The sequence below is a fragment of the Camelus dromedarius genome, chromosome 17 (genome assembly GCF_036321535.1).
Source record: "Camelus dromedarius isolate mCamDro1 chromosome 17, mCamDro1.pat, whole genome shotgun sequence".
Lineage (NCBI taxonomy): Eukaryota > Metazoa > Chordata > Mammalia > Artiodactyla > Camelidae > Camelus > Camelus dromedarius.
This window is the reverse complement of record NC_087452.1, coordinates 44,566,744-44,590,141: the sequence shown is the minus strand read 5'-3', so window position 1 is coordinate 44,590,141 and position 23,398 is coordinate 44,566,744. Positions and strand designations below refer to the sequence as shown.

The 23,398-nt window shown below is 46.7% G+C and overlaps 2 protein-coding genes across 3 annotated transcripts in view; one reads left to right on the top strand and one right to left on the bottom strand.

Moving 5' to 3' along the window:
- Nucleotides 1-21,352, top strand: part of FBXL2 (F-box and leucine rich repeat protein 2) — a 53,540-nt gene extending 32,188 nt beyond the window's left edge. The window contains exons 6-15 of the mRNA XM_010982052.3: nucleotides 7,254-7,322; nucleotides 7,422-7,517; nucleotides 7,735-7,861; nucleotides 7,984-8,058; nucleotides 9,683-9,813; nucleotides 11,333-11,393; nucleotides 11,956-12,000; nucleotides 12,566-12,622; nucleotides 17,917-18,129; nucleotides 18,736-21,352. Coding sequence (XP_010980354.3) covers nucleotides 7,254-7,322; nucleotides 7,422-7,517; nucleotides 7,735-7,861; nucleotides 7,984-8,058; nucleotides 9,683-9,813; nucleotides 11,333-11,393; nucleotides 11,956-12,000; nucleotides 12,566-12,622; nucleotides 17,917-18,129; nucleotides 18,736-18,843 — 982 coding nt within the window. The 3' untranslated portion in view covers nucleotides 18,844-21,352. The remainder of the gene's footprint in view (nucleotides 1-7,253; nucleotides 7,323-7,421; nucleotides 7,518-7,734; nucleotides 7,862-7,983; nucleotides 8,059-9,682; nucleotides 9,814-11,332; nucleotides 11,394-11,955; nucleotides 12,001-12,565; nucleotides 12,623-17,916; nucleotides 18,130-18,735) is intronic.
- Nucleotides 20,788-23,398, bottom strand: part of UBP1 (upstream binding protein 1) — a 43,113-nt gene continuing 40,502 nt past the window's right edge. For both annotated transcript variants that reach the window (XM_031469837.2, XM_031469838.2), the window contains one exon: nucleotides 20,788-22,682. In XM_031469837.2, the coding sequence (XP_031325697.1) occupies nucleotides 22,645-22,682 (38 nt within the window). In that variant the 3' untranslated portion in view covers nucleotides 20,788-22,644. The remainder of the gene's footprint in view (nucleotides 22,683-23,398) is intronic.

Below are 23,398 nucleotides of genomic sequence, written 5' to 3'. Positions count from 1 at the left end.
GTGCCTTCAGTTTTCTGTTGCAATCACCTGTGGCCAGCCTTGGGATCCACTCTGCCCCTGCATGTGTGTTGTTGCTTTGGTGTGAGGATGAGTATTTGCGTATTGTGTTTACTGACCCTCTTCTGTACTAGGTACGGATTTAGGCCCTGGAGCTACATGGTCATCAGAATAGATTAAATCCCAGTGCTAGTGGATCTTGCATGTATATTCCCTCTAACTCCTGCTCCATCATTGTATGTGAAGTCCTCTGGATGTTTAATAGCCTTGTTGAGATGTAATTGAGATACAGTAAACTGTGCATCTTTAGGGTATGCAGTTTGATCAATTTTGGCATATGAATATACCCATGAAACTAACTCTGTAATCAAGGTAATGAACATACTCATGTCACACACACATTTCCTCATGTACCTGTGTAATCCCTTCCTCTCCCTTCCTCCTTCCCCGTCTCTGCTTCATCACTAGGCACCCGCTGATCTGCTTTCTGTCACCTTAGGTTAGTTTGCATTTTTGAAAATGTTATATGTAATTACATAGTATGTACTCCTTTTTTCCTGGCCTCTTTCATGTAACATAATTGTTTTGAGAGTCATCCATGTCGTGTGTATGGTTCATTCCTTTTTATTGAGAGGTAATAGTCCATTGTATGGATGTACTACAATTTACTTATTCATTCATCTGTTTGTGGACATTGAATTCTTTCCAGTTTTCACCCATTACATGTAAAGCTTCTATAAAGATTTTTGTGCAAGACTTTGTATGTCATATGTTTTCATTTTTCTTGGGTGAATACCTAGGAGTGGAATGGCTAGATCATTTCGTAAGTGCACGTTTAACTTCTTAAGAAACTTCCAAAGTGTTTCCCAAAATGGTTGTACCATTTTACATTCTCACCAGAAATGTGTGATACTTCCAGTCCTCCACATCTTTGCCAATTTTTGGTGGGTCAGTCTCTTTAATTCTAGCCATTGTAATAGATGTGTGTAGTGGTATCCCATTGTGATTTTGATTTGCCTTTCTCTACTGACTAATGCTGTTGACTGTCTTTTTTATTTATTTTTTGCTATCTATATATTTTTTTCGCTGAAACATCTATTCAAAGGTTTGTTTCTTGTTGTTTTTGCCTTTTTTCCATTAGATTGAATTTGTCTTACTGAATTTTGAGAGTTCTTAGTATGTTCTGGGTACACGTCTTCTATCAGATACGTGTTTTGCAAATATTTTTTCGCAGACTGTGATTTACCTTTTTATTATCTTAACTATCTTTTAAAGTTTTTCATTTTTTAACAATTAATTTTGGGTTTTTTTATGCTTTTTTTTCCTCTTGTTTTATGAAGGGGAGATAATTTGGTTTATTTATTTATTTCTATTTGGAGGAGGTGCTGAGGATTGAACCCAGGACCGTGTGCATGCTAATAAGCATGCTCTCTACCACGTGAGCTATACCCTCCCCTGAAGTTTTTCATTTTAATGAAGTTCAGTTTATCAGTTTTTTTCTTTTAAGAATCATACTTTTGGTGTTACATAAGAGATCTTTGCCTAATCCAAGGTCATGAAGATTTCCTATGTTTCTGCAAGTTCTGTAGTTTAGACCTGTGATCCATTTTGAGTTGATTTTTGTATATGGTGTGAGGTATGGATATTCATTTTTGCCTTTGATGTTTGGTTGTCCTAGTACCATATGTTGAAATGACTACCCTTTCCCAGTGAACTGCCTTTACACCTTTGTTGAAAATCAGTTGTCCAAATAATTGTGGAACTATTTTTGTACTCTCAATATTTTCTGCTGATTTATTTGTCTATCTTTACACCAAACCACACTGTCTTCATAACTGTAGCTTTATAATAAGTCTTGAAGTCAGATTCTGTTAGTCCTCTACCTTTTTTCCTTTCCAAAGTTGTTTTAACTGTACTAGATTTATTTCTTTTCTATTTAAATTATAGAATCATCTTGTCAGTTTCTACAAAAATGCTTGCTGGGCTCTTGACTAGGATGACAGTGAATACATAGATCAGTTTTGGGGAGAATTGACATCTTAATATTATTGATCCTTCCAGCCCTTGATCATGGTATCTCTCCATATACTGAGGTGTTTTTAAATTCCCCTCAGTATGTTTTGTTGTTTTCAGTGTACAGGTTGTGCACATATTTTGTCACATTTATCCCTAAGTGCTATGAAATGTTATTGTAAATGGTATTATTTTCTTATTTCAATTTTTGATTGTTCATGTGGATAAATAGAAATACTATTGATTTTTGTACATTAATCTTTTATCATGCAACCTGAATAGACTCATACTAGTTTTCGTAGTTTTTTTTGTTGATTCCTTTGGATTTTGGGTGTTGGCAGTCTTGTCACCTGTAAATAAAGATAGTTTTTCTTCTTTGTTTTCAATCAGTAACTTTTCTTATTCTTGCCTGATTGCACTGGTTAGACTCTCTAGTACAGTACTGAATAGAAATGATGAAAATAGACATTCTAGTCAGTTCTCTGTCTTAGGGAAAAAGCATTCAAGTATGATGGCAACTGTAGATTTTTTGATACCATCAAATTAAAGAAATTTCCTTCTATTCCTAGTTTGCTGAGGGTTTTTTATATTAAGAGTGGATGCTAGACTTTGCCAAGTGCTTTTTCTGCGTATTTTTGATCATCATGTTTTTTCTTATTTAATTTGTTAATTTGGTGAATTACATTGTTTAATTTTTGAATGTTAAACAAACCTTCAGTCCTTCAGATAAATCCCTCAAAATTTGTCATGTATTATAATTTTTACATATTGTTGGAATCTATTTGCTAACATTTTGTTAAATTTTTTTACATCTATGTTCGTGAGAGATATTATTCTATGGTTTTCTTGTAATATTTTTGTCTGGTTTACATATGAAGGTAATACTGGTCTCATAGAATGAATTGAAATGTATTTCCTTCTCTTCAATTTTTTTGGAAGAGTTTATGTAGCTTTTTTTTTTTCCTTAAGTGTTAGATAAAACTCACCATTGAGGCCATCTGGGTCTGTATGTTTCTTTTGTGGAATGGTTTTAAGATGAATTCTATTTCCTTAGTGTATATAGAACTCCAAGTTTTCTGTTCCTTCTTGGATAAGCTTTGGTATAGTTTTTGCTTTTCAAAGATTTTGTCCATTTCACCTAAGTTCTTGAATTTATTGTTATAAAGTTGTTTATAATACTTATTATCATTTTAATATCTGTAAAATCAGTGACATCTCCCTTCATTTCTGATTTTTGGTAATTTTTTTATATATATGAAATTTTTAAAATTTATATATATATATGGAGTTGCCATATCTAACAAAAATCACAATGACTGTACAGTATCTATTATAATATATATATTCTTTGAATTTTAATTGACACTACACCAATTTTCAAAGACTAAAGACTAAATTTCTCTGATATTAGTAATTTTTGTCTTTTTTTTCCTGGTCAGTCTAGCTAGAGGCTTATTAATTTTATTCATATTCTCAAAGAAGCAACTTTTGATTTCACTGATTTTTTAAAAAATTATTTTTCTGGTTTCTGCTTTATTGATTTCTGCTCTGGTCTTTAATATTTCCTTTATTTCCTTTGGGTTTCATTTGGTCTTCTTTTTCTAGTTTAAGATGGAAGCTAAAGTCATTGATTGACCTTTTTTTCTTTACTAATATAGGTTAGTGCTATAAATTTCTCCTGAAGTACTGATTTAGTGGCATTTCACAAATTCTAATGCTGTGTTTACATTTTCATTCAGTTCAAAATGCATTCTATTTCCATTTTATTTCTTCCTTTATCCATGGGTTATTTAGAAGTGTATTATTTAGTTTCCTAATATTTGGGCATTTTCCAGATTTTTATGTTATTGACTACTAATTTAATTCCATTGTGAGCAGAGAATGTACATTATATGACTTTCAATTTTAATTGAGACTTGTTTTGTTGCCGAGAATACACGGTCTATCTTGGCAAACATTTCATGTGCACTTAAAAAGAATGTGTATTCTGCTGTTGTTGGGTGGAGTGTTCTATAAATACAAATTAGGGCAGGTTGATTTGAGAGTATTGAGCCAGTCTTTATATCTTCACTGATTTGCTGACTTCTTATTTGATCAAATATTGAGAAAAGTGTATTGAAATCCATACCTATAATCTTGGATTTGTCTGTTGCTCCTTGCAGCTCTATCAGTTTCTTTCTTCGTGTATTTTGAAGTTCTGTTATTAGGTCTATAAACATTTAGGATTGCTGTACCTTTGTGATGAATTGGCCAGTTTGTCATTATCACGCGGCCTTCTTTTTATCCCTGGTAATACTCTTTGCTCTGAGGTTTGCTTTGATACAATACAGCCACTCCAGCTTTCTTTTGATGGCGTTGGCATGGTATGTTTTCCCATTCTTTTACTTTGAATTTTTGATTTGTATCTTTATATTTAAAAGTGGTTTCTCTTAGGCAGTATATAGTTGGGTGTTGCTTTTTTGATCCTTTATGACATTTCTGGCTTTTAATTTGGGTATTTAGGTAACTTACATTTAGTGCGATTATTGACATGGTATGGTTAGTTTTACATTCTTGTTGTTTGTCTTCTGTTTGCCCCATATGTTCATTCTTGCCCTTTTCCTCTTTTTTGCCTTCATTTAGATTGAGTATATTTTACAATTCCATTTTGTAGCTTTTTTTGCCTAACAGCTCTAACTCATTATTTTGTAATTTTAGTGGTTGCTTTTGAGTTTGTACTATACATTTAAGTTACTTATCTCTACCTTCAAAAATTACATTATATTACATTTCACTTTCATTTTTCATCGCTCAGCATTTATGCTGTTGTTATCACACATTTTAATTCCAAATACGACATAAACTCCACACTAGGTTATTAGTATTTTTAACAATCGATTATTTTAAAAGAGATTTAAATAACTAAACAGTTGGCTTTATATACTCAAGTACTTGCTGTTTCCAGTGTTCCACATTCCTTTGTGTAGACACGTGTTTTCGTCTCGGGTCACTTTTTCCTGCCTGAAGAAAGTGCTTTAACGTTTCTTGTGCTGCACATCTGGTGAACTCTTTCAGCTCTTCTACATCTGAAAGAAGTCTGTTTTTTTTCTTTCAGTTTTGAAACATATTTTTGCTGAAGATAGGACTCTCTGTTGACAGTTTTTTTGTTCTCAGGGTTTTGAAGATGCAGCTCCTGTTCTCTGGCTTTCTTGTTGTCAGTGAGAAACCCTCTGCACCTTTGCTGTGTCCCGTGTTCATCGCATGTCTTCCCTCTGGCTGCTTTTCGGTCACTGATTTTGGCCAGTTTGGTCATGATAAGCCTGGGTGGGGTTTCCTTCATGTTTCTTGTGCTTGGAATTCTTTGAGTTTCTTGGATTTGTAGTTTTATGGTTTTCCAAAAGCTTTGGAAAACGTGTGGCCATTGCTTCAGATAACACCCCTCCCTCCGCCATTTGCTGTCCTTTAGGGGGCTCCAGTCACACTCGATCAGGTGGCTGGAAGCTGCCACTCAGTTTATTCACATTCTGTTCTTTCCATGCTTCATTTTGGATCATTTCTATTACTGCGTCTTTAGGTTCACTGATCTTTTTTTTCCCACAATGGCTAATCTGCCGTTAATTCCATCCAGTAAATTTTCATTTTAGCCATTATGGTTTTCATAGCTAAGAGTTTGTGTCTTTAAAAGATATCTTTCATGTCTGTACATCAGACATGAAAGTGTAATAAACGTAACGTGTTTACCCTTCACTCTGGCTTCACAGAACCGTGCTCTACAGAACACGGCTGTGATAACCCGTAATGCCTTTGCCTGCTCTTTCTAATATCTGCGTCAGTCCTGGGTTAGCTTTGATAGACTGAACTTTCTCCTCTTTATGGAGATATTTTCCTCCTTCTTTGAATGGATGTTAATTTTTATTCAATGCCAGACATCGTGAATTTTACTTTGGGTGCAGAATTTTTTTGTATTCCTGTAAACACACTTGAGTTTTGTTCTGGGATGCAGCTGAGTTACTTGGGCGTAGTTCCTTTGAGATTTTTTTTTTAATTTGTTAGGTTGACCTAGGGAAGCGTTTAGTCTAGGGATGATTGTACTCCACTCTGAAAGTCCACAATTTGTGACCATTTTCACCACTGGCTGGTGGGAATGAGCACCGCTCCTGGCCCCGGGTGAGCTCTGGCTGTTGGTGCCTTGAAGGCTTCTTGTTGGGTCTTTCCCTGGCTTTGGGTGGTTCCGTCCCACGCACGCTCTGCTCAGTCCTCTGCGGAATTCTCGAGGGGCCCCCTGCAGATCTCTGAGGTTCTCTCCACTCTAATCCTCCTCTCTGCTAACTCGGACTGCCTTGATCAGACTTTTGACTCCAAATCCTCCTCTCAGGGAGCCCGCCAGGCCCCAGCTCAGGTCCCCTGCCTTGCGCCGTAGCAGGACAGAGGAGCGGGGGAGAGGGACGCATGGTTTGGGGCCAGGTTTGGAGCCCTTTAGGGACTGCGTGGGAGAAGCAGGGTTCAGTCCTGTATGTTGAAGCTGTACTTCAGGAGCCTGCAGGTGCCCTGAGCCATCCTGCTGAGCATGTTAAGGAGTCAGTGGCAAATAAGGGCGAAGAAGTGTGATTTTCTGCTTCTGGCCTTGCTGCCGACCCACAAATCACTGAGGACATTGCTCTTCATGACTCAGTGTCCTCACCAGGAATTGGGCGGTTCTTGATACTGATCAGCTGCTGAGCCTATAGGTGGTCAGAGATGGTGTCTCCAGAAAGGCCCTGGTGTTACCAAGTGACAGCATGTGGCACAGTACAAGGCTCAGAAGACTTGGCCCCCTTGCTTCCAACTGAGTTTTCTATAGAGGAGAAGGAACAGGGAGCCAGGCCTCTATTCTCACATGACCTCCAAGGTCTGAGTGAAAAAGAGTTTCAACTGATACGTAGTCAGTCATGGGCTTTGCTTCTCAAAGATGGTCCCCGGAGTAGCAGGACTGGCATCACCTGGGAACTTCTTAGAAAGTTTGCCCAGACCCGCCACCAGAGTGCAGTGTGACAGGAACCCCGGCCGCTTCGTGTGCACATTAAAGTCTGAGCAGCGCTAGGAGCTGTAGTCAGCACTTACATATTATCCACTTGAAACCTTAAGAGAGTAGCTCTCAAGCAAAGTGTCCTTTCCACAACAGAATAAAAATTTGAGGAGCCTGTTGTAAATGTGAATGGTGACGCCTGCCCTCTAGTGGCTGCCCAGCCACTTGCAAGGAGTTTTAAAATGTTCTCTCATTTTAGGACCTTTGCGCAGAACTGCCGAAACATTGAACACTTAAACCTGAACGGGTGCACAAAAATCACTGACAGGTAGGTAAGGAAGGTTAGTTTGGGACTCACTGGCCATGGGAGAGTCAGGGGGAGAGAAAGGTGGTTGAAGATACCTTTAGTGCGTCTGCTCTTTTTCAGCACGTGTTACAGCCTTAGCAGGTTCTGTTCCAAGCTGAAACATCTGGACCTGACCTCCTGCGTGTCCATTACCAACAGCTCCTTAAAGGGCATCAGGTAAGAGTCCCTGCTGGTGGTGGTCGTGTTGGCTGGGAAATGGCTGTGAACATTCCATTGTGTCTGAAGCCTTCCTAACAATCCCACTGGAGCAGGAAGTGGGCGACTCGGGTCACAGAGGTCTCTGTCCCCCGAACGGCTTGTGAGCTGCTCAGAGCTGGTCACGAGCTCTCCGCGGGTGGGCTGCGTGTGCGTGACTTGTTCCCTGTCCCCCCAGCGAGGGCTGCCGGAGCCTGGAGTACCTGAACCTGTCGTGGTGCGATCAGATCACCAAGGACGGCATCGAGGCCCTGGTGCGAGGCTGTCGCGGCCTTAAATCTCTGCTCTTGAGGGGCTGCACCCAGGTACCGGGGTCCATGCAACCTGCTTACCTGATGTGCATCCGGGGTGCGCTTCGCTGGGGAGCCTGCTGCCCTCTCTTCCCTCACCGGAGTCCAACTGTCTTTTGCTTTCTCCATTCCCTCAGTTAGAAGATGAAGCTCTGAAACACATTCAGAACTACTGCCATGAGCTTGTGAGCCTCAACTTACAGTCCTGCTCAGTAAGTAACGTGCCTGCCCTGTGAGCTCCCACTGCTCCGTGTTCTCTCCTGCAGGAATCGGCTGGGACCGCTGTGAGCGCCCCAGGCAGGGAGGGTGGTTGCCACACCCCAACTTCACGCCCCGTGTCCCTTATGATCTACCAGTTTGCCGAGATGAGAACAACAATCTAAGCAAAAAGGCCAATACAAAGCCATTAACGTTTCCCCTAAAAAGATCATAGCTCTGAGTCTTGGTTTATTTTACGGTATCAGGAATGCTGTGAACTAACCTGCACAGTTCCTGGTAAGGTCTCAGTGTCTTGTCTTTACTTATAAGCTGGGGATGAGGACACCTCTCACGTTGTCTCAGTGGCTAAAATGAAATAACAGGTATGAAAATGCTTTGAAAAGTAAAAGGCATGTTCAAGAGCAAGGTGTGGTTTTCACCAGCAAGTTATTAGCCTGTCTTCACTGCTGCTGTAAATCCTGGTAACAGAGGCTGCTTGCTGCATCCTCCAGGGCTTCTCAGGGGGAACATCAGTTTTGAGAGAAGAGAAATCCCTTGCATTTGTCATCTAGCATTTGTCATCTAGTGAGTGAATCATAAATCTTTAGAGTCCTTGATGGTGGGAAATGAAACAAACTGTCTTCTGAGCAAATATTGACCACATGGGACTGCACTGTTCGAACGCAGAGCACAGGAAGCTGTGATGAAAAATAATGTGAGAAAGAATTTGTATCTATTTATATGTGTAATCACTGAATCACTGTGCTGTACAGCAGAAACTAATACAGCATTGTAAATCAACTATACTTCAATTTAAAAAATGGGAAGGGGGAGGGTGCAGCTCAGTGGTAGAGTGTATGCTTCGCATGCACGAGGCCCTGGGTTCAATCCCCGGTACCGCCATTAAAATAAGTAACTAAACCTTGTTACCTGCCCCCCCAAAAGCCCTTGTTCAAAATAAATAAATAAATGAATAAATAAAAAAATTTAAATGAGAAAGAAAAACAAAACAAAAACAAAAATAGGACCTTGAATTGTATGTAGGACAGCACTGGCAGGCGACTTGAATATAAATGTAGATGTTTATTTCTACACAAATTAGTATATTTAAATAAAGTTACTAGTTTGAATCTTCTTGGCTAAATTCATAGCATTCTGAGCCACTTATCAATAGTTTAGTGCTTCATGTCACTATTTTCTAAAACATTTCAGGAAATATGATAAATATACACATGTCTGCTCTGCTTTATACGGTAGAGAGCTAAAGCATTAATCTGTAGAAATTCAACCAAAAATTAATGTGTCACTTAAGCAGGCAAGTCTTGCCAGCTCTTTGTTAAGTCTGATTTTTTAACACAAGTTAATGGTTTTTCCCTGGAAAAAAAAATCAAATGACTCTCGGGAGGAAGATGGGATTGTAACATTTCACTCTGAGAGTAATGCTAGGGCGGTTTAAAGCTGTGCAGAGGGAACGTAAATATGTGTCTGCCCTACACTGCGCCCTGTTTTGTTTCAGTGATCAGGATGAAACGCCAGTAACTGGCAGCCCAGACGGCTGGGCGCTCGGTCCGCCCCGTGTCTGCTGCTCCGGGTTCAGCGCTGCCGCCTCTGACGCTCGTTTCTGTTCGGTTTCCACAGCGCGTGACGGACGAAGGCGTGGTGCAGATATGCAGAGGCTGCCCCCGGCTGCAGGCCCTCTGCCTCTCGGGCTGCGGCAACCTCACCGACGCCTCCCTCACCGCCCTGGCTTTGAACTGCCCGAGACTCCAGTGAGTGCGCTGCGCCTTTGGCTTTGGGGCTGAGAGCAGAACTGGCGGGCTTCCTGCAGGAGGGGACAGGCTGGCCAGCAGGCAGAACAGGCGGTGGTGGCGGCAGTGGTTGTGTTGTTGGCTTTTGTCCGATGGACTGGGAGACAGTGTGTGGTCTGGTTCATTGAGGGGTGAGTGGGGAGCCCCACACCGCCCACCACCAGGGAATCCCAACCTTAACTTCTCGAGGGACTTCCCTCATTTGCATGCCTGATTGGTTAATACTTTGACATCTGGGTGATCTTACAGTGACAGAATGATAGCCTCACATCCACGTGTCACCAGGTTCTCCTCTAAACCAGCTGCTAAATGAACAGAAGGGGGAAAAATCACAGCTGCCTTATTTATCATTTCTCACCTAGGCAAGAAGAAAAGTTCTGTTTCAACAAGTAATAATTTATTTTCTGATTTTCCACATGATACTGTGCATATTAAAACTTTAATAATGGCAACAAATACTAATCATGGTTAACTTGAGTTGAACTCTGACACTTCCAGGCTCTTTGTTAGACACTTTCAGGAGCGCTGCCTCCCTTACTCCTCACCGCCCTCTGTGAGGCGGGGACTGTTCCCCTCTTGCAGAGGAAAACCTGAGACTCTAAGAAAATCACATAATTTATCCTGGGTCACATGGTGAGTTAGAAGTAAAACTCGAATTTGAACTTAGAGAGTTTGACTTCAGAACCAGCAGTCTTAACCCCAGTCAAACAGGCAGAAAGGGGAGGCTTGTCTTGTTTTTCTTTACTTAGCGGTGAACTGATCCACTTTTCATATTTACACATGTTACATATCTTTTAAGGATTGTCTGTTTGCCTTTTCCCCATTTTTCTGACTATTCTGTTAGGGAAGATTTTAGATAATCTTGATATTTCTGCATAGTAGAAGGAGTCTGGATGATCAAAACTGGTGAAAAAACAGGTCAGAGTTACTGCTATGAGGGAGTATTTTAATTCAGAAATGTTATTTAAGCATCCACCCTGGTAAGCATGGGTGTTTTCATTGGCTGCAAATTTTTAAAGTTTCCTTCAGGACAACTGTGAACTTCAGTAAATGCAGTACGTATCAAGGTAATTTTGTTGACGGGGGAGGGTAGAGCTCATGGTAGAGCACATGCCTAGCATGCACTAGGTCCTGGGTTCCATCCCAGCACCTCCATGAAAAATAAATAAACCTGATTACCTCCCCCTGTGGGGGGCAGAAATGGGAACAAGAGAATTTTGTTGAGTAAAAGTACATTTTAATTGTGTTTAAAGGTCAGAAATATTGGAGTAATACTTAAAAGCAACAGCAACCACGTGCTGGTATTGTAGGAAGATTTTGGCCGTATTGCCCGAGTTTGGGTCGGGACTTCGCGACTGGGGCAGGTGGTGGTCCTCCCTCAGCCTCATTTTTGTGTTAGGACAAACTCGAGAGTGCACGGCAGAGGGCGCTCTCCCCTCGTTAACCTGTCCTGCTTTTTCTCCTTGTGCTCCTTACCCAGGATTTTGGAGGCTGCCCGATGTTCCCACTTGACTGACGCAGGTTTTACGCTTTTAGCTCGGGTAAGAGAGAGATTTTACCAAACCAAACCGAACTCCAGCTCACCTCCTTCATTCAGTAACCTGGGGTGGTCCTGGAGGCTGCAGAAAGCTCCTTCAGAAATGACAGGCACCAAGTGGAGCAGTCATCGGGGTGCGCTGGCCTCTTCTGCAGTTGGCCAGAGAACTGGGGAGGCCCAAGGGGGGCTCAGCGGCGGTCTGGGCCGTGCTGTCACTTGGTCGGGGGGGCCCCCACGAAGGAGCCGCCTCCTGGCGAGCACCCCACCTCGTGCCCGCCCGGGGTCTGTTCTGTGGCTCAGGTGTACGTGCTGTTACCAGGAGCCACTGGGAAGGTGTGGACAAGTGCCTTTGCAGGACAAGAGAAGGAAACGCAGCCCTAACTCCCATTTCTAAAGTGAATATGATTCCAAGGGCACCTGCTCCGCGACGTGCTGGCTCACTGGGGCCCTTAGGACCAGGGCACGTTCCTGGATGGGAGGAGACGAGGATACTGGGCTGGTGCTTGGGGGGACAGGCCCCGTTGTCGCCCCAGCCGCTGACTGGGGTGTCTGATGGACTCTTACAGAATTGTCATGACCTGGAGAAGATGGATCTGGAAGAATGCATCCTGGTGAGTGGATTCCTGACAGCCCTGCAGGGCTGCCCCTCGGTTGCTGGTAGACAGACAGACAGGAGTAGCCGGAGATGCCAGCTGGCTCGTCTGGCCCTGCACTTGCCCCGGCGCAGGTGTTAGGGCTTGGGAATCTGTGAGGGCCGCGGCGGTGGGCTGCGTGAGCTTGGGGTTGTTGTCAGTCATCGGAGCTACAGCCAAGAAGTACAGGGTAGCTCCAGCTTTTGCCAAACGTTTAAAAAAAGTGGGTGTCTGTGTGTGCTCGTTTTCACACAACTGAAGGGAGAGAGAAGCAAGGGGATGACTCCACAAAGAACCCTGGGGACCCTCCCGGCCCACTCCCTCTTTGTCCCCTGTCCCCTTTGGGGCACCAGAGGAGAAACAGGAGAAAAGCCTGGCAGCTCCAGGAATGAGCAGAACGGAGGTGGAGAGAGGACGTCGCAGCCCAAGTGCGTCAGGGAGGCGTCTTTCCCTCTCGTACCCTCCGGTCCGGGCGTTGAGGAGGAGCAGGGTTAGAGGTCGGGTTCTGTGTAGAAGCCCCCCCGACACGCGTGTCTCTCTGCAGATAACCGACAGCACGCTCAGCCAGCTCTCCATCCACTGCCCCAGGCTGCAAGCCCTGGTGAGTCTCAGCTTTTTGTGACGTTACTTACCTCTTGGGGACGAAAGAATCTCCCACCCCAGCAAGAGCCGTGACACCGGCAAGGGTCTCAGCCTGCTGACTTCACAGGTCTGTTAGTGGGCACCTTGGGAGGTGGGCAATCTAAAGGTCACTGCTTTCATTTTAGGATGTGAACCTAACAGGGGCCACATCCTTACCACTTCCCTTAAGTTCACGTTCATGGCGTCAGGTGGAGTGAAAGCACGTTTAAATGAGGCCAGCCTTCCACTGCGTTTCGTATACGTTCACACGTGTGTCTATGGGGGTGGGGGAGGAGTCAGGATATACTGAAAGGTCCAGAATGAGCGCGAGAAGTGTCACTGACACTCAGCCGTGCAGACGAGTCACGTCCCGTGGAGGGGTGGGGTCCCAGTTCCCTGCGCAGGCCGTGGGAACTCTGCCACTCCTCCCACCAGCCTGGCCCTGTGAGGCAGGCGCTGTGGACATGCCCATTCTCTATGAAGAAACTGAGGCTCAGCGTGCTTAAGAAACTTGCCCAAAGGCCCCAGGTGTCGTGGCTTCTGTGGGGTCTGGTCTTGCCTGCGCCCTGGGATACACAACAGATTTTTCTTATGCCGTCTGTCTCTGACTCCAGGGACTAGAACTTCATAACCTCATTCAGGCTCTATTTGGCCTTGTGTTAACACTCTCCACCGAATTTCTTTACTTTGACATCCCTTTTGGGGGCTGCTTCTGTCAGGTGCAAGCGTGCTGCGCTTTGGGCAGCTCTGGGGCTCTTTTTTTTTTTTTTTTTTTTAAGAGTTTGGGATCAGATTTCAGAGATCAGTCAGGAACCTGCCTGTATCCAAACTCTCTGATGACATTGTTTTCCTATTTGTAGATAGTTTTGTAGTTTTAATGTCCTTACCCCCAGGCTGGTTCTGACCCAGTTTTAGAACCTGCAGACCCTGTTACTCAGACGTGCTTTCCCTGGGCTCGGCTCATCCTCCAGACCCGGCCTCTTGGAGGTGTGGGCAGATCTAGGGGCCTTTCTTCTTCGCACTTTGCCCTTGTCCCTCCCCCCCCGCCCCGCCCCAGACTCCCAGCCCTCCCTCCATGTCCGCAAGAATCTCAGCACATTGCTCGTGTGCACTTCCACCAGCTCCCTGACTCCCACTCTTCCTCCTGCCCCCTCAGGAGTGCAGGGCCCACCCCGACAGCTTGTCAGGAAGTGGCTTCCAAGTCAGCGTCCTCCCTCCCCAGCCAGGATTCCTCTGACTGAACATCTTCTCCGTCTTCCCCTGTATTTATATCAGCTACTTCCAGAAAGGGGACCTAGAGTAAAAGGTAAACTGTGATAAAACCAGAAGTTCAAGATAAGAGCCCCAAATTTAAAAAAAATGGAGAATTAGCCAAAAAGTAGGGAAACAATCACAGTTGAAGTCTAAACTTAGCTTTGGAGAGGCCTGATGGCCAGGACAGAAAAGGGAAACGCTCTGTATTCTATCCGTTCTATCTGTTGTCTGTCCATTGAATTCACTCTGTAAACACCTCTTGAGGACCACGCGCCAGGCACTGTTCTAGGCACCGGGGAACAGGAAGGCAGCTCCTGAGGAGGGACGAGCTTTGTTCTCACCCTGAAGCCCGGGAAGCAAGTGTCTGGGTCCTTGCTGGAGGGATGCTCAAGTGTGCTACCCGCTCTGGTGACGCACAGTGACAGCAGTGCCTCTGTCAACCCTCGGGTGAGGCTGAGGGCAGCAGACAGCACAGGTGTCCCTGGACGTGCGTCCTGCGTGGCAGGTCCCCCAGCACAGGTGCGCTCCGGGAGGGCTGGGATGGCGGCCTCGGGTGTGCCAGTGCCTGTCTCCTCCCTGGAGACACAGCCCGGTCCCTGCCCTAGCCCTGCTCTCGGTGACAGGGCTGGGATCCCTCCCCCAGCCTGGGGGGGAGGTGGTCACAGGAGGCAAAGCTACAGAGATTCAGAATTTTGAAATGTGGTTTTTATCTTTTACTAAAGATCTGCAGACAGGAAGAAAGAGGGACGTGACCCCAGGCCAGATGACCGCCACGCCTCGTTTGCTAACACTTCAGTTCCCAGGCTGAACTTTAAGCGTGAGCGGGGCAGGTGTGCACATGCCCCACCCCTCCCGGGAATCGCTCTGTGAGCCTCCGGGAGGAGGGGCCTCGTAGTTACACAAAATCAAAATCTTGAAGGGTATTTGAAAGGGAAGCTGATCCTGTAGAAATGTATGTGTTTGGAAACAAGAGGAACTCTAAAGAATACACAGGGGGGCCTGGACGCATCTGGAGTCAGGAAATTTATTCTAAGGAGGTTAAGGACCCTCTCTGTTCCTTCAGCTTTTAGTTGAGAGGACGTGTCGTCAGCAGTTCTGCTGGTAGTGGAGGGGCTGCTTTCCACTTCAGTGCCGGAGCCGCTTTGGGGGGCTTTTTAAATCATACTGTACAGCTCAGGGGTAGAAGCTATCAGGAATTTTAGCTGAATTATACTAAAGAATAAGGGATTATAGCCCCCCAAAAGGGGGCAATATATTACTGTCTTCATTTCTACAGTTTATTTTTCGTCCTGCTTTACAAGATACCCAGTGATTTGTAGGAAGCCAAGCCCATCAGGTGTCCAGTCAGCTACTCTTTGCTCAGAACAACAGGCACACAGCTGCCAGCGGGCGGGAGCCTGCTCTCGGCCACAGGAGAGAGTCTTCCAGGCACCCTCACTGCTCTGGAAGAAGCAGGGCTGCAAGACCGGGAACATTTAGGTGAATGCTTTCCACCTTAAAGGGGAAACATTCAACACCTTTGAAGACAACAGCGTAAGAGACTATGTTGTGTGTGTCTGTTTCAGGCCCGCAGTCTGACAGACCTCACCCAGCCTTTCCCAGTCCCCCTTCTGTTTCCCGACTGCAACACAGTTTAACCTAAATGGGACCCCTTCACCCCGCCACGTTCTCACCGTTGATCCCCGTTTGATGCCCGCCCCCTGCCCCCAGCCTGAATTCTGTGGCTGGTTGTTAAATCACTCCCTTGATCCACAAGATTCACCTTCTTCACTCAGCAAAGCTGTCATCCTCTTAAAAAATCTCAGCTGCTGAGCCCGTTCTCAAAGCAGGGGCTTTGAGAAATGTGTACTCACCCAAACCACAGAATAAGACGTCAGTGAGGATAAACTGACGTCTCGGCCACAGAACGCCACAGTGCACCGGAGAGGGGTTTGGCCCCGGCGGCGGGTGCAGGACTTGTGAGTCCCCCTGTGTGTGTGTGTTCCTGGCAGGTGGAGAAGGGCATCTGACACAGAGGACACAGCCTGTGTTTTCTGGGCTTTAGAATAAGGGAGGGGGCGGGTGTGAGGCCAAATGGGGGCCAGGACCAGACTCGGGCACCGCTCATGAGGTGGACTCACTCCTCTCCAGCTTTAAAGGGCTGACAGCGAGGAGCTGCGGCGGGGCCCACAGTCCGAGGGGCCGCTGTTCTGTGGCGCCACGTGAAGGAGCGCGGCCCAGCCTGTGTTTCTCTCCCAAACTGAGGACCTGGTTTATTCAGACCTTCTGGTTAGCCTAGAATACTGAGACTCACTGGGCCACCAGATGGCTCCCCAAACTCCACAGCAGTGACTCCACCCGCACGTGTGGGAGCCCACGAGTCCTGCACCAGCCACGGGAGCCAAGGTCCACCTTACCTTGCATCTCTGGACTTCCTGGGTCTGGATGCCGGTTTCCTTCCACAGGTTAGGGAAGTTGTCATCCGTTATTTCAAGTAGCTTCAGCACCTTTCTTCCTCTGGGACCCTTAGAAGGTTCGTCTGTTTGATGTTGTCCTGTAAGTCCCCTAGGCTATCTTCACTTTTTTTTCTCTTGCTTTTCTGATGGGTGAACGTCTCTGCCCTGTCTTTGAGTCATGGACCCTTTCATCCGCTTTATCTAGTCTCTTTCGGAGCGTGCTGGTGTTTCCAGTTCAGTTATTGTATTCTTCAGCTCCAGGGCCTCCAGATAAGGGTGGAAACTCCCATCTCAGAGGTACTGACCAGCTCTAGCAGGGAGCAGGGCCGAGGGAGCCTGCAGAGCTGGCGTGTACCTGCCTGCCTTCAGCAAGCGGGCATGCACAGGCCCCTAGCTGGGTGCCAAACCTGAAGCCTGCCACACACGCCCAAGCCCCAGGGCCAGCACATAGGCCTCTTTCCCAGGAAGACTGGGAGTATGTTTCTGTCTGCAGTCTCTCAGTGCCTGGCGGTGGTAGCCTGCCAGGAACTAACTCTCCTCATGTTAAAGTCCCAGGGGACCCAGGAATGCAAGCCTCCTTTGGCCCTCGGGGCCAGGTGATCAGGGCATCCCCTGGGCGCCAGCTATAAAGATTGGGGCACCCACCACTTGGAGAAGCTCCCCTCTGGGAGGTGCGGCGCTCTGGAGCGTGTCAGAGGGGAGAGCACTTGCCCTCCAAGTCTCTAGAAGGGATTCCGGGCAGCCCTTGGATGTGTGTTTAAGTGGAAGCCTGCTCCTTGGGCTGCAGCTGGGATGATAAACTAATAGGCTTCTTTCAGAGAAAGGCCGAACTCCTGGGTCTGCTTTCTCTTGCTGTGCCCGGGGCGGTCACCATCTAAGAACTCTGCTTGGTTACCGTCCTGTGGGGCCCCACTAGCCAGGAGAGGCAGGCTTCTGCCCTGGTGGCAGCTGCAGAAGCCGGGCTCCGCGGAAGAGCCAGGGGCTGCTGGGGGTGGGCGCGGGTGGGCGGGAGGCCTGGAGAGACACAGGGAAGGTGCAGAGGTGGTGCCCGCCAGTCTCTACAAGCCTCGCCTGTGCTGGGCCTGGGGATGGGAGCCCTTTACAGTGGCTCTTATCAGGAAGGTGAGCCCAGTGGTTTTCAGAGCTGGACGTGTTAGGGGCTTGTCTTAAAAGTTGGGGGCCCCATGTGGGGGGACCCTTTGCTCCTGTGAGCAGCTCCAGGATTGAGTGCCCTCCTGATGGTGGGTCTCCACACTCGGGGGCGGGGTTCATGACAAGACTGTGCCCTGGCCTCTCCTCCGCGTTTCCACGTGGGCCTTCTCTCATCTCCACGACATGCAGGAGTCACTCAGCTGGGTTTTGTGTGTCTTCCAGGGAGGGCGTTCCATCTGGGGCTGTAGTCATGGTGGGAGAGGGGAGTCCAGGGTCCTCTCACGTGGCTGTCGACCCAGATGGGCCCTTGCAGCGTGTCTCCACGCGGACACACTGGAGGCTTGAGGCCAGCCCAAGGCCTTGTGCCTAACTCTGCTGCCAATGCTGGGTTCCCGGGACCCTGCAGACAGCCACTCTCCCCCCGCCTCCCCAGAGCCTGTCCCACTGCGAGCTCATCACAGACGACGGGATCCTGCACCTGAGCAACAGCGCCTGCGGCCACGAGAGGCTGCGCGTGCTAGAGTTGGACAACTGCCTCCTCATCACTGACGTGGCCCTGGAGCACCTGGAGCACTGCCGCGGCCTGGAGCGCCTGGAGCTGTACGACTGCCAGCAGGTCACCCGTGCAGGCATCAAGCGGATGCGGGTGAGTGCGGGGCAGGGGCCACCTCCCGCGTCCTGTCCCGAGCTGGCAATTACGCAGACTGCGACCTTGACACAGGCATCGCCTCAGACTTCCTTATTAGACCCCCTTCCCTGGAAGAGTCAACTTCCAGAGTGGGTCTGAGCGGAGGCTCCATGTGTCTGCTGACTCAAGGCCGTCATCAGGAGGAGGCAGAACGCAGTCCTGGCTGGTTTCCAGGCGAAGTGGCCGAGCAGACTGGTGTTCTTTCCCACGCAGTTCACCTGCACCATCTTCCTGAATATGCGTTAACCTCAGGCGACATTCTGCTTGTTCCCCGGAGCAGCCCCAGCTGCTTCAGCTGTGGGGGCCCCACTCATCTGCACGTAGGGGCAGTGAGCACCCCGGGCAGAAATGTTCTGAGTTTCCCTTTGTCTTTAGAAGGTGTGGTTTTAGGGGTGTGTGTGTGAACAAAAGCACCTTCAGCCTCCACCAGAAATACTGTTCAGACTCTGCCTAGCAGTAGAATGAAGTAGATTGGACACGAAGACTGTGGCCTTTTCTAGGATGAGGCCTGCAATCCCCGAACCACAGCATAAAGAGCACCTCCCCTTTTCCTTCTGCTTCCAGGCTCAGCTCCCTCACGTCAAAGTCCACGCCTACTTTGCGCCGGTCACCCCGCCCAGCGCGGTGGGAGGCGGCGGACAGCGGCTGTGCAGGTGCTGTGTCATCCTCTGACCCAGCGCGCCACGAGGTGTCCCTTCCTGAGGGAAGACCCGAGTCTTTCTGACCGACTCCACCATCACCCAGACCTGTTGATTTTTCCAGTGGGAAGGGCGTTTACAGGTAAAAGACTTCCGTAGGGACAGCAGGAACTCTGGTGACAGTTCCCTCCCTCGTTCTGCTGCGAAGCAATCAGCTCGAAGCCTCGCGTCAGTCAACCCGTGGCAAGGGCCGTCTCAGCGCAGCCAGGACCATGCAAGAAACCCGGATCTCTTAAGAGGTAGGTGCCGCCTTCCTAGGGATAAATTCCTGTCAGCGTTCCTCAGCAGACCATCAGTGTTGGCGCAAACTGAGCAGAAAGATAAGCTGTTGATTTTCTACCTGATACTCAAAGCCAGGGGCCTACTTTTATTCACAATGATTCCATTTTGATTAGAAGGACCTTTCCAGTTTGAAGATCAAACAGCAACTTTATCAGAGTGACTGTACTGTAAATTCATAATGCCTGACAGTTTTCTATGTAGAGACTTAAGTGGAAGGCAAGTTAATAGGTTTCCATGAGACACCAAAGAAATGAGGACTCCAGAGTGGGTGGAGCTGGGTCTTCACCTTTCTGTTTCTGTCAACTTGTCGTAGACACGTCTGGGGACCAAAAACACAAACTAAACAAAAGCAACTCAGAGTCTGTGTTGCCTGGTTGGAAATTACAAGCTCTGGCATATGCTACAGCACATAGTGTGTTTTTGTTCTAGAAAAGCTAATCATTGTCATCTCTCACAAAATTTGGGGGATGTTAAAGAAACAGAGTTAAGGCTCAAGTTATCTACAATATAATTGATTAAAAATAATGAATGGTGCATGTAGAATGGGTGTGATTTTTTTTTCCCCAAGTTTATTTTAAAGTCTCGGAAATCAAGTTACACCAAAAATTTTACACACTTAAAACTCAGATCAGTAAAGCGTTGGCACCTTTGAGACTTACTTACAAGAATGAATAAACCATGGCGATGCTTATTACGTCAGTTTTACGGCCATTTTCTTATGTAGGACAAATCTGAGCAACACCATTGTCCAAATTCAGACCTTCCTAATGTTACCTAAGAGCTGATAAGATGATCTAGTTTCTGCTCTGTGCTGTCACATCTGTGACCTTTATCAATTAAGACCAGGAACCCACACCGAGGAGCCCAGAGCTCACGAGCTGAAGGAAAGAGCAAGCACAGACACCTCCCCGCGCCCAGCAGCGCTTCTGGGTGGCGGGCAGTACAGAGGCGGTTAGGACGCAAGGCCTCAGCTGCACTCCATGGAGAGATGGCAGAGAGGGACCGACTCCAGAGCTACCGGGACTGTCAGGATCATCGTCAGGGTCCTGATGATTTTACTGCCTGGTGACGCACCCGAGTACTTCCCAGTCTGGAGCCTGTGTGAATACCTTAGCAGTTATTTAAATAGACATTTACATGATGGATGCAGGAAGTTATGAATACAGCTTCTGTTTTAAAATTCTAAATGATCAGGACATTCTATGTATTACCTCTTTTGAGCCAGGACACAACCTATCACAGCATCTGGACTCTGCGGTCAGTGACGCATGACTGTATCATTTACAAAACAGGAGAACTGGTGATAACAAGGACACAAACCTGGCTTTCTTAAGTGTGGAACAATTACTGGAATAACTGGTCCTCCGCTGCATCAGCTTTGAGAAAACAACAAACTCAAGGAAATGAAAAAAAAAAAAAAAAAAAAACACTCACCTCTTGTAATATTTGGATGTGTACGCAGAACATACCCAGGGAACCCCTGGATTCTATGACTTGAGGTGACACTGGCAGGAACTGGGATTTTAAATGAGACACACATTTGCAAAACAATCGGAAAACATTTATTATACTGAAATGTGTACATCCTACTATTAAAAAAACAAAGTAGCAAATTTGCTGGTGCCATAATTTAACCTGTTTCACTGGGACAGACCAAGTTCAATGCCGCCTGGTGTAAATTTCAAGTTTGATGGGCTTTTAATTTTTTTTTTTTCTCCACTTCGCAAACCTGATGAGGAATTCAAAATAGCACACAGCATTAAGTGACATTTATTGTTCCATAAATCTTGAGACTCAAAGGAATGCTAAATAGACAAGCAAAACTCTAAAACAATTAAGAGAAGCTCACTTCTTTCCCAAGTGATTGGTACAGAAAACATGTGGTCACACACAAGCTAAGGGACGATGACAGAAAGGAAAGCTCTCCTGCCTCAGGGTCTATACGAGTTACAGATATTTTCAAGCTGAAGATGGAAAGATTTAGAGACAGTACTTTTTCATATCAAATTACCCCTTTATGGGTAACATAAAACATAAAATGCCAAAGCTTTTAACGCTTTTAACTACTGAAGTAGTTTCTCTTCTGGGAGAGATTTCAAACTCAAAATTACTCATTCCTATTTCTGAAGAGAAGGATCAAATAATACATTCAAAACCCAAATACCTTGGTAAACGGACAGAGGTGTATACTTAAAATGGAATTGAAGTTTGAAAAAAAAATTGTGTCTACTACACCACAGGCCTCAAATGCTTGCTGATGAATTTTGAGAAGGCTTTGAGTGAAGGGAGAAGATAAAACGATAGTTAAAAAAAAAATTTGCAGAAACAGTGGATTCCCTTTGAAAAGTATACTGGCCGACAAGCATTTGGTTTTGTGGAAGAGGCACTCTTTTTATAGAAAAGGAAATTATTACGTGGTGTATAAAAAAAGCCCCTAAGTAATCACCAGAATGTCACCCATGATTGTGCTGAAGCTCAGGACTTGAGACAGCGTGAGGAATCCTGACGGTACAATAGTGTTCATGATGTCTAGTGTTCCGTGAGTAACTGCGACTTGATAATGTAGACCCCTTAACACCGAACCAGAGACTGTCATACTGTGTTCCCTGCTTAGGTGTATTTCCAATGTCGGGGACAGGGCTTTAAAAATGTTCAACAGGACAGTGCAGGGTGGGAAGGGTGGCGGGAGACCAAGGGAGGGAGGAAAACAAGAAAGAAAACCACATGAGTTTAAAAGGCATGGGGGCTTCAAAAATGAAAATCAGAAACAAAATGCTAAAAATGGAAGCAGAAGCAAAAGGGTTTTCAATAAATCTGTGACAAAGCAGAAACACGAAAGTCTTTGTACCTATTAGGATTTACACTGATCCTCTCACCAAGGTACTCTTGATAATGCAGTTTGCTTCCAGCCCGTCTTCCTGGCTCGGATGTCCCCGGAGCGGGCAGGATCCGTAGACGCCCTCAGACATGATCGCTTCCCAGCAGGCGCCAGGCCCCTTACCTGCCCACCGGTGACCCCGCGTCACTCAGCACCGGCGTCGCGTCCCCGCAGACAGGTCCGCGCTGGCTCCTCCCGCGCAGGTCAGCAGAAGGTCCCGGCCTCAGAAGCCAAACTGGCACAGAACGTAAATGCCCACGGTACGGTTTTACATTCATTTCCAAACCGCATACAGTGTAAAAAGCCAGCAAAGGCTGCTTCTGGAACTGTATCTACTGGCCTCTCTGCCAGAGAAGCAGGCAGCCCCGCCTGCCGTGGCCCCCGGAGGCGTGGGGCGCCTTCCGGACGCGCCCGCCCTCACGAGGACACCCGGCCACGGCAGTGACAGTGAGGAGAGTCGCTCTCATACAGCTCATTAGAAAGGTCATCCTGTGTTTTCAATATGAAACATTTCATATGGTAAAATCCAATCCCAAGACTTCTTGGATTCAGTCTTCACACACTTTTAGGCGTGACTTTATTTGGTACTGAGTAAAGTTCAGACTACGTAAGACATCACTTCAAAATTATGTGGACGCCACCGCCATTTTCAGCTACAGAAAAGGAAAGAGAAGTTACACGTGATTTCTTACCAGGCTGGAAAGTGAAGATGGAGCCGAACACTCCTAGGCCCTCGCAACCTCCCGCCCCAATTCAGAGGTTACCTTGAAATAATCCCAGAGGAAAAAACCTCATCAACTTGCTCCAGCTCCTCTCCCTGACGCCACTCCACCACACGGTCCCTCCTGAGACATCTTCCTTTTACCGCAGGGCCCACGCTCCCATCACCGCCCATCCGTACCGCCCGCGGTTCTGGGAGGCCACGGGCCGCCCGCTGAGGCAGCAGGCCCGCAAATACATACAGCCAGCGCTTACATCCCCCTTTTCTAGAAAAAATGAATTCTTCAAACATTTTAAAAAAAAGACTGCTTCTGCCTGATGGCCTCGTGTTTCTCAGGAAATGGTACAGAGCATGAAGTTTCCCCTGTGGACAAATGCCTGAAGACGAGGACACAGGCTGGAGGGGCGTCCTGTGACGCCCGACACAGAAATGGCCCCCACCTTCCTGGAACACAGCTCAACGTACGAACTTCCCTTTTTAAAGACAATGTAAGTTTTGCAGAGTAAAAAAGGGTGACACATGACAGCTTGCTCTTGGAGGTGCAGCTTCTGTGCTCAGACCAGATTTAGACCCTAACTCACCAGACTTTCCAAGGTCTCCTCTCGCGTAATAACTTTACACTTAGGCGCCCCTCCTTTCTCTAACCCT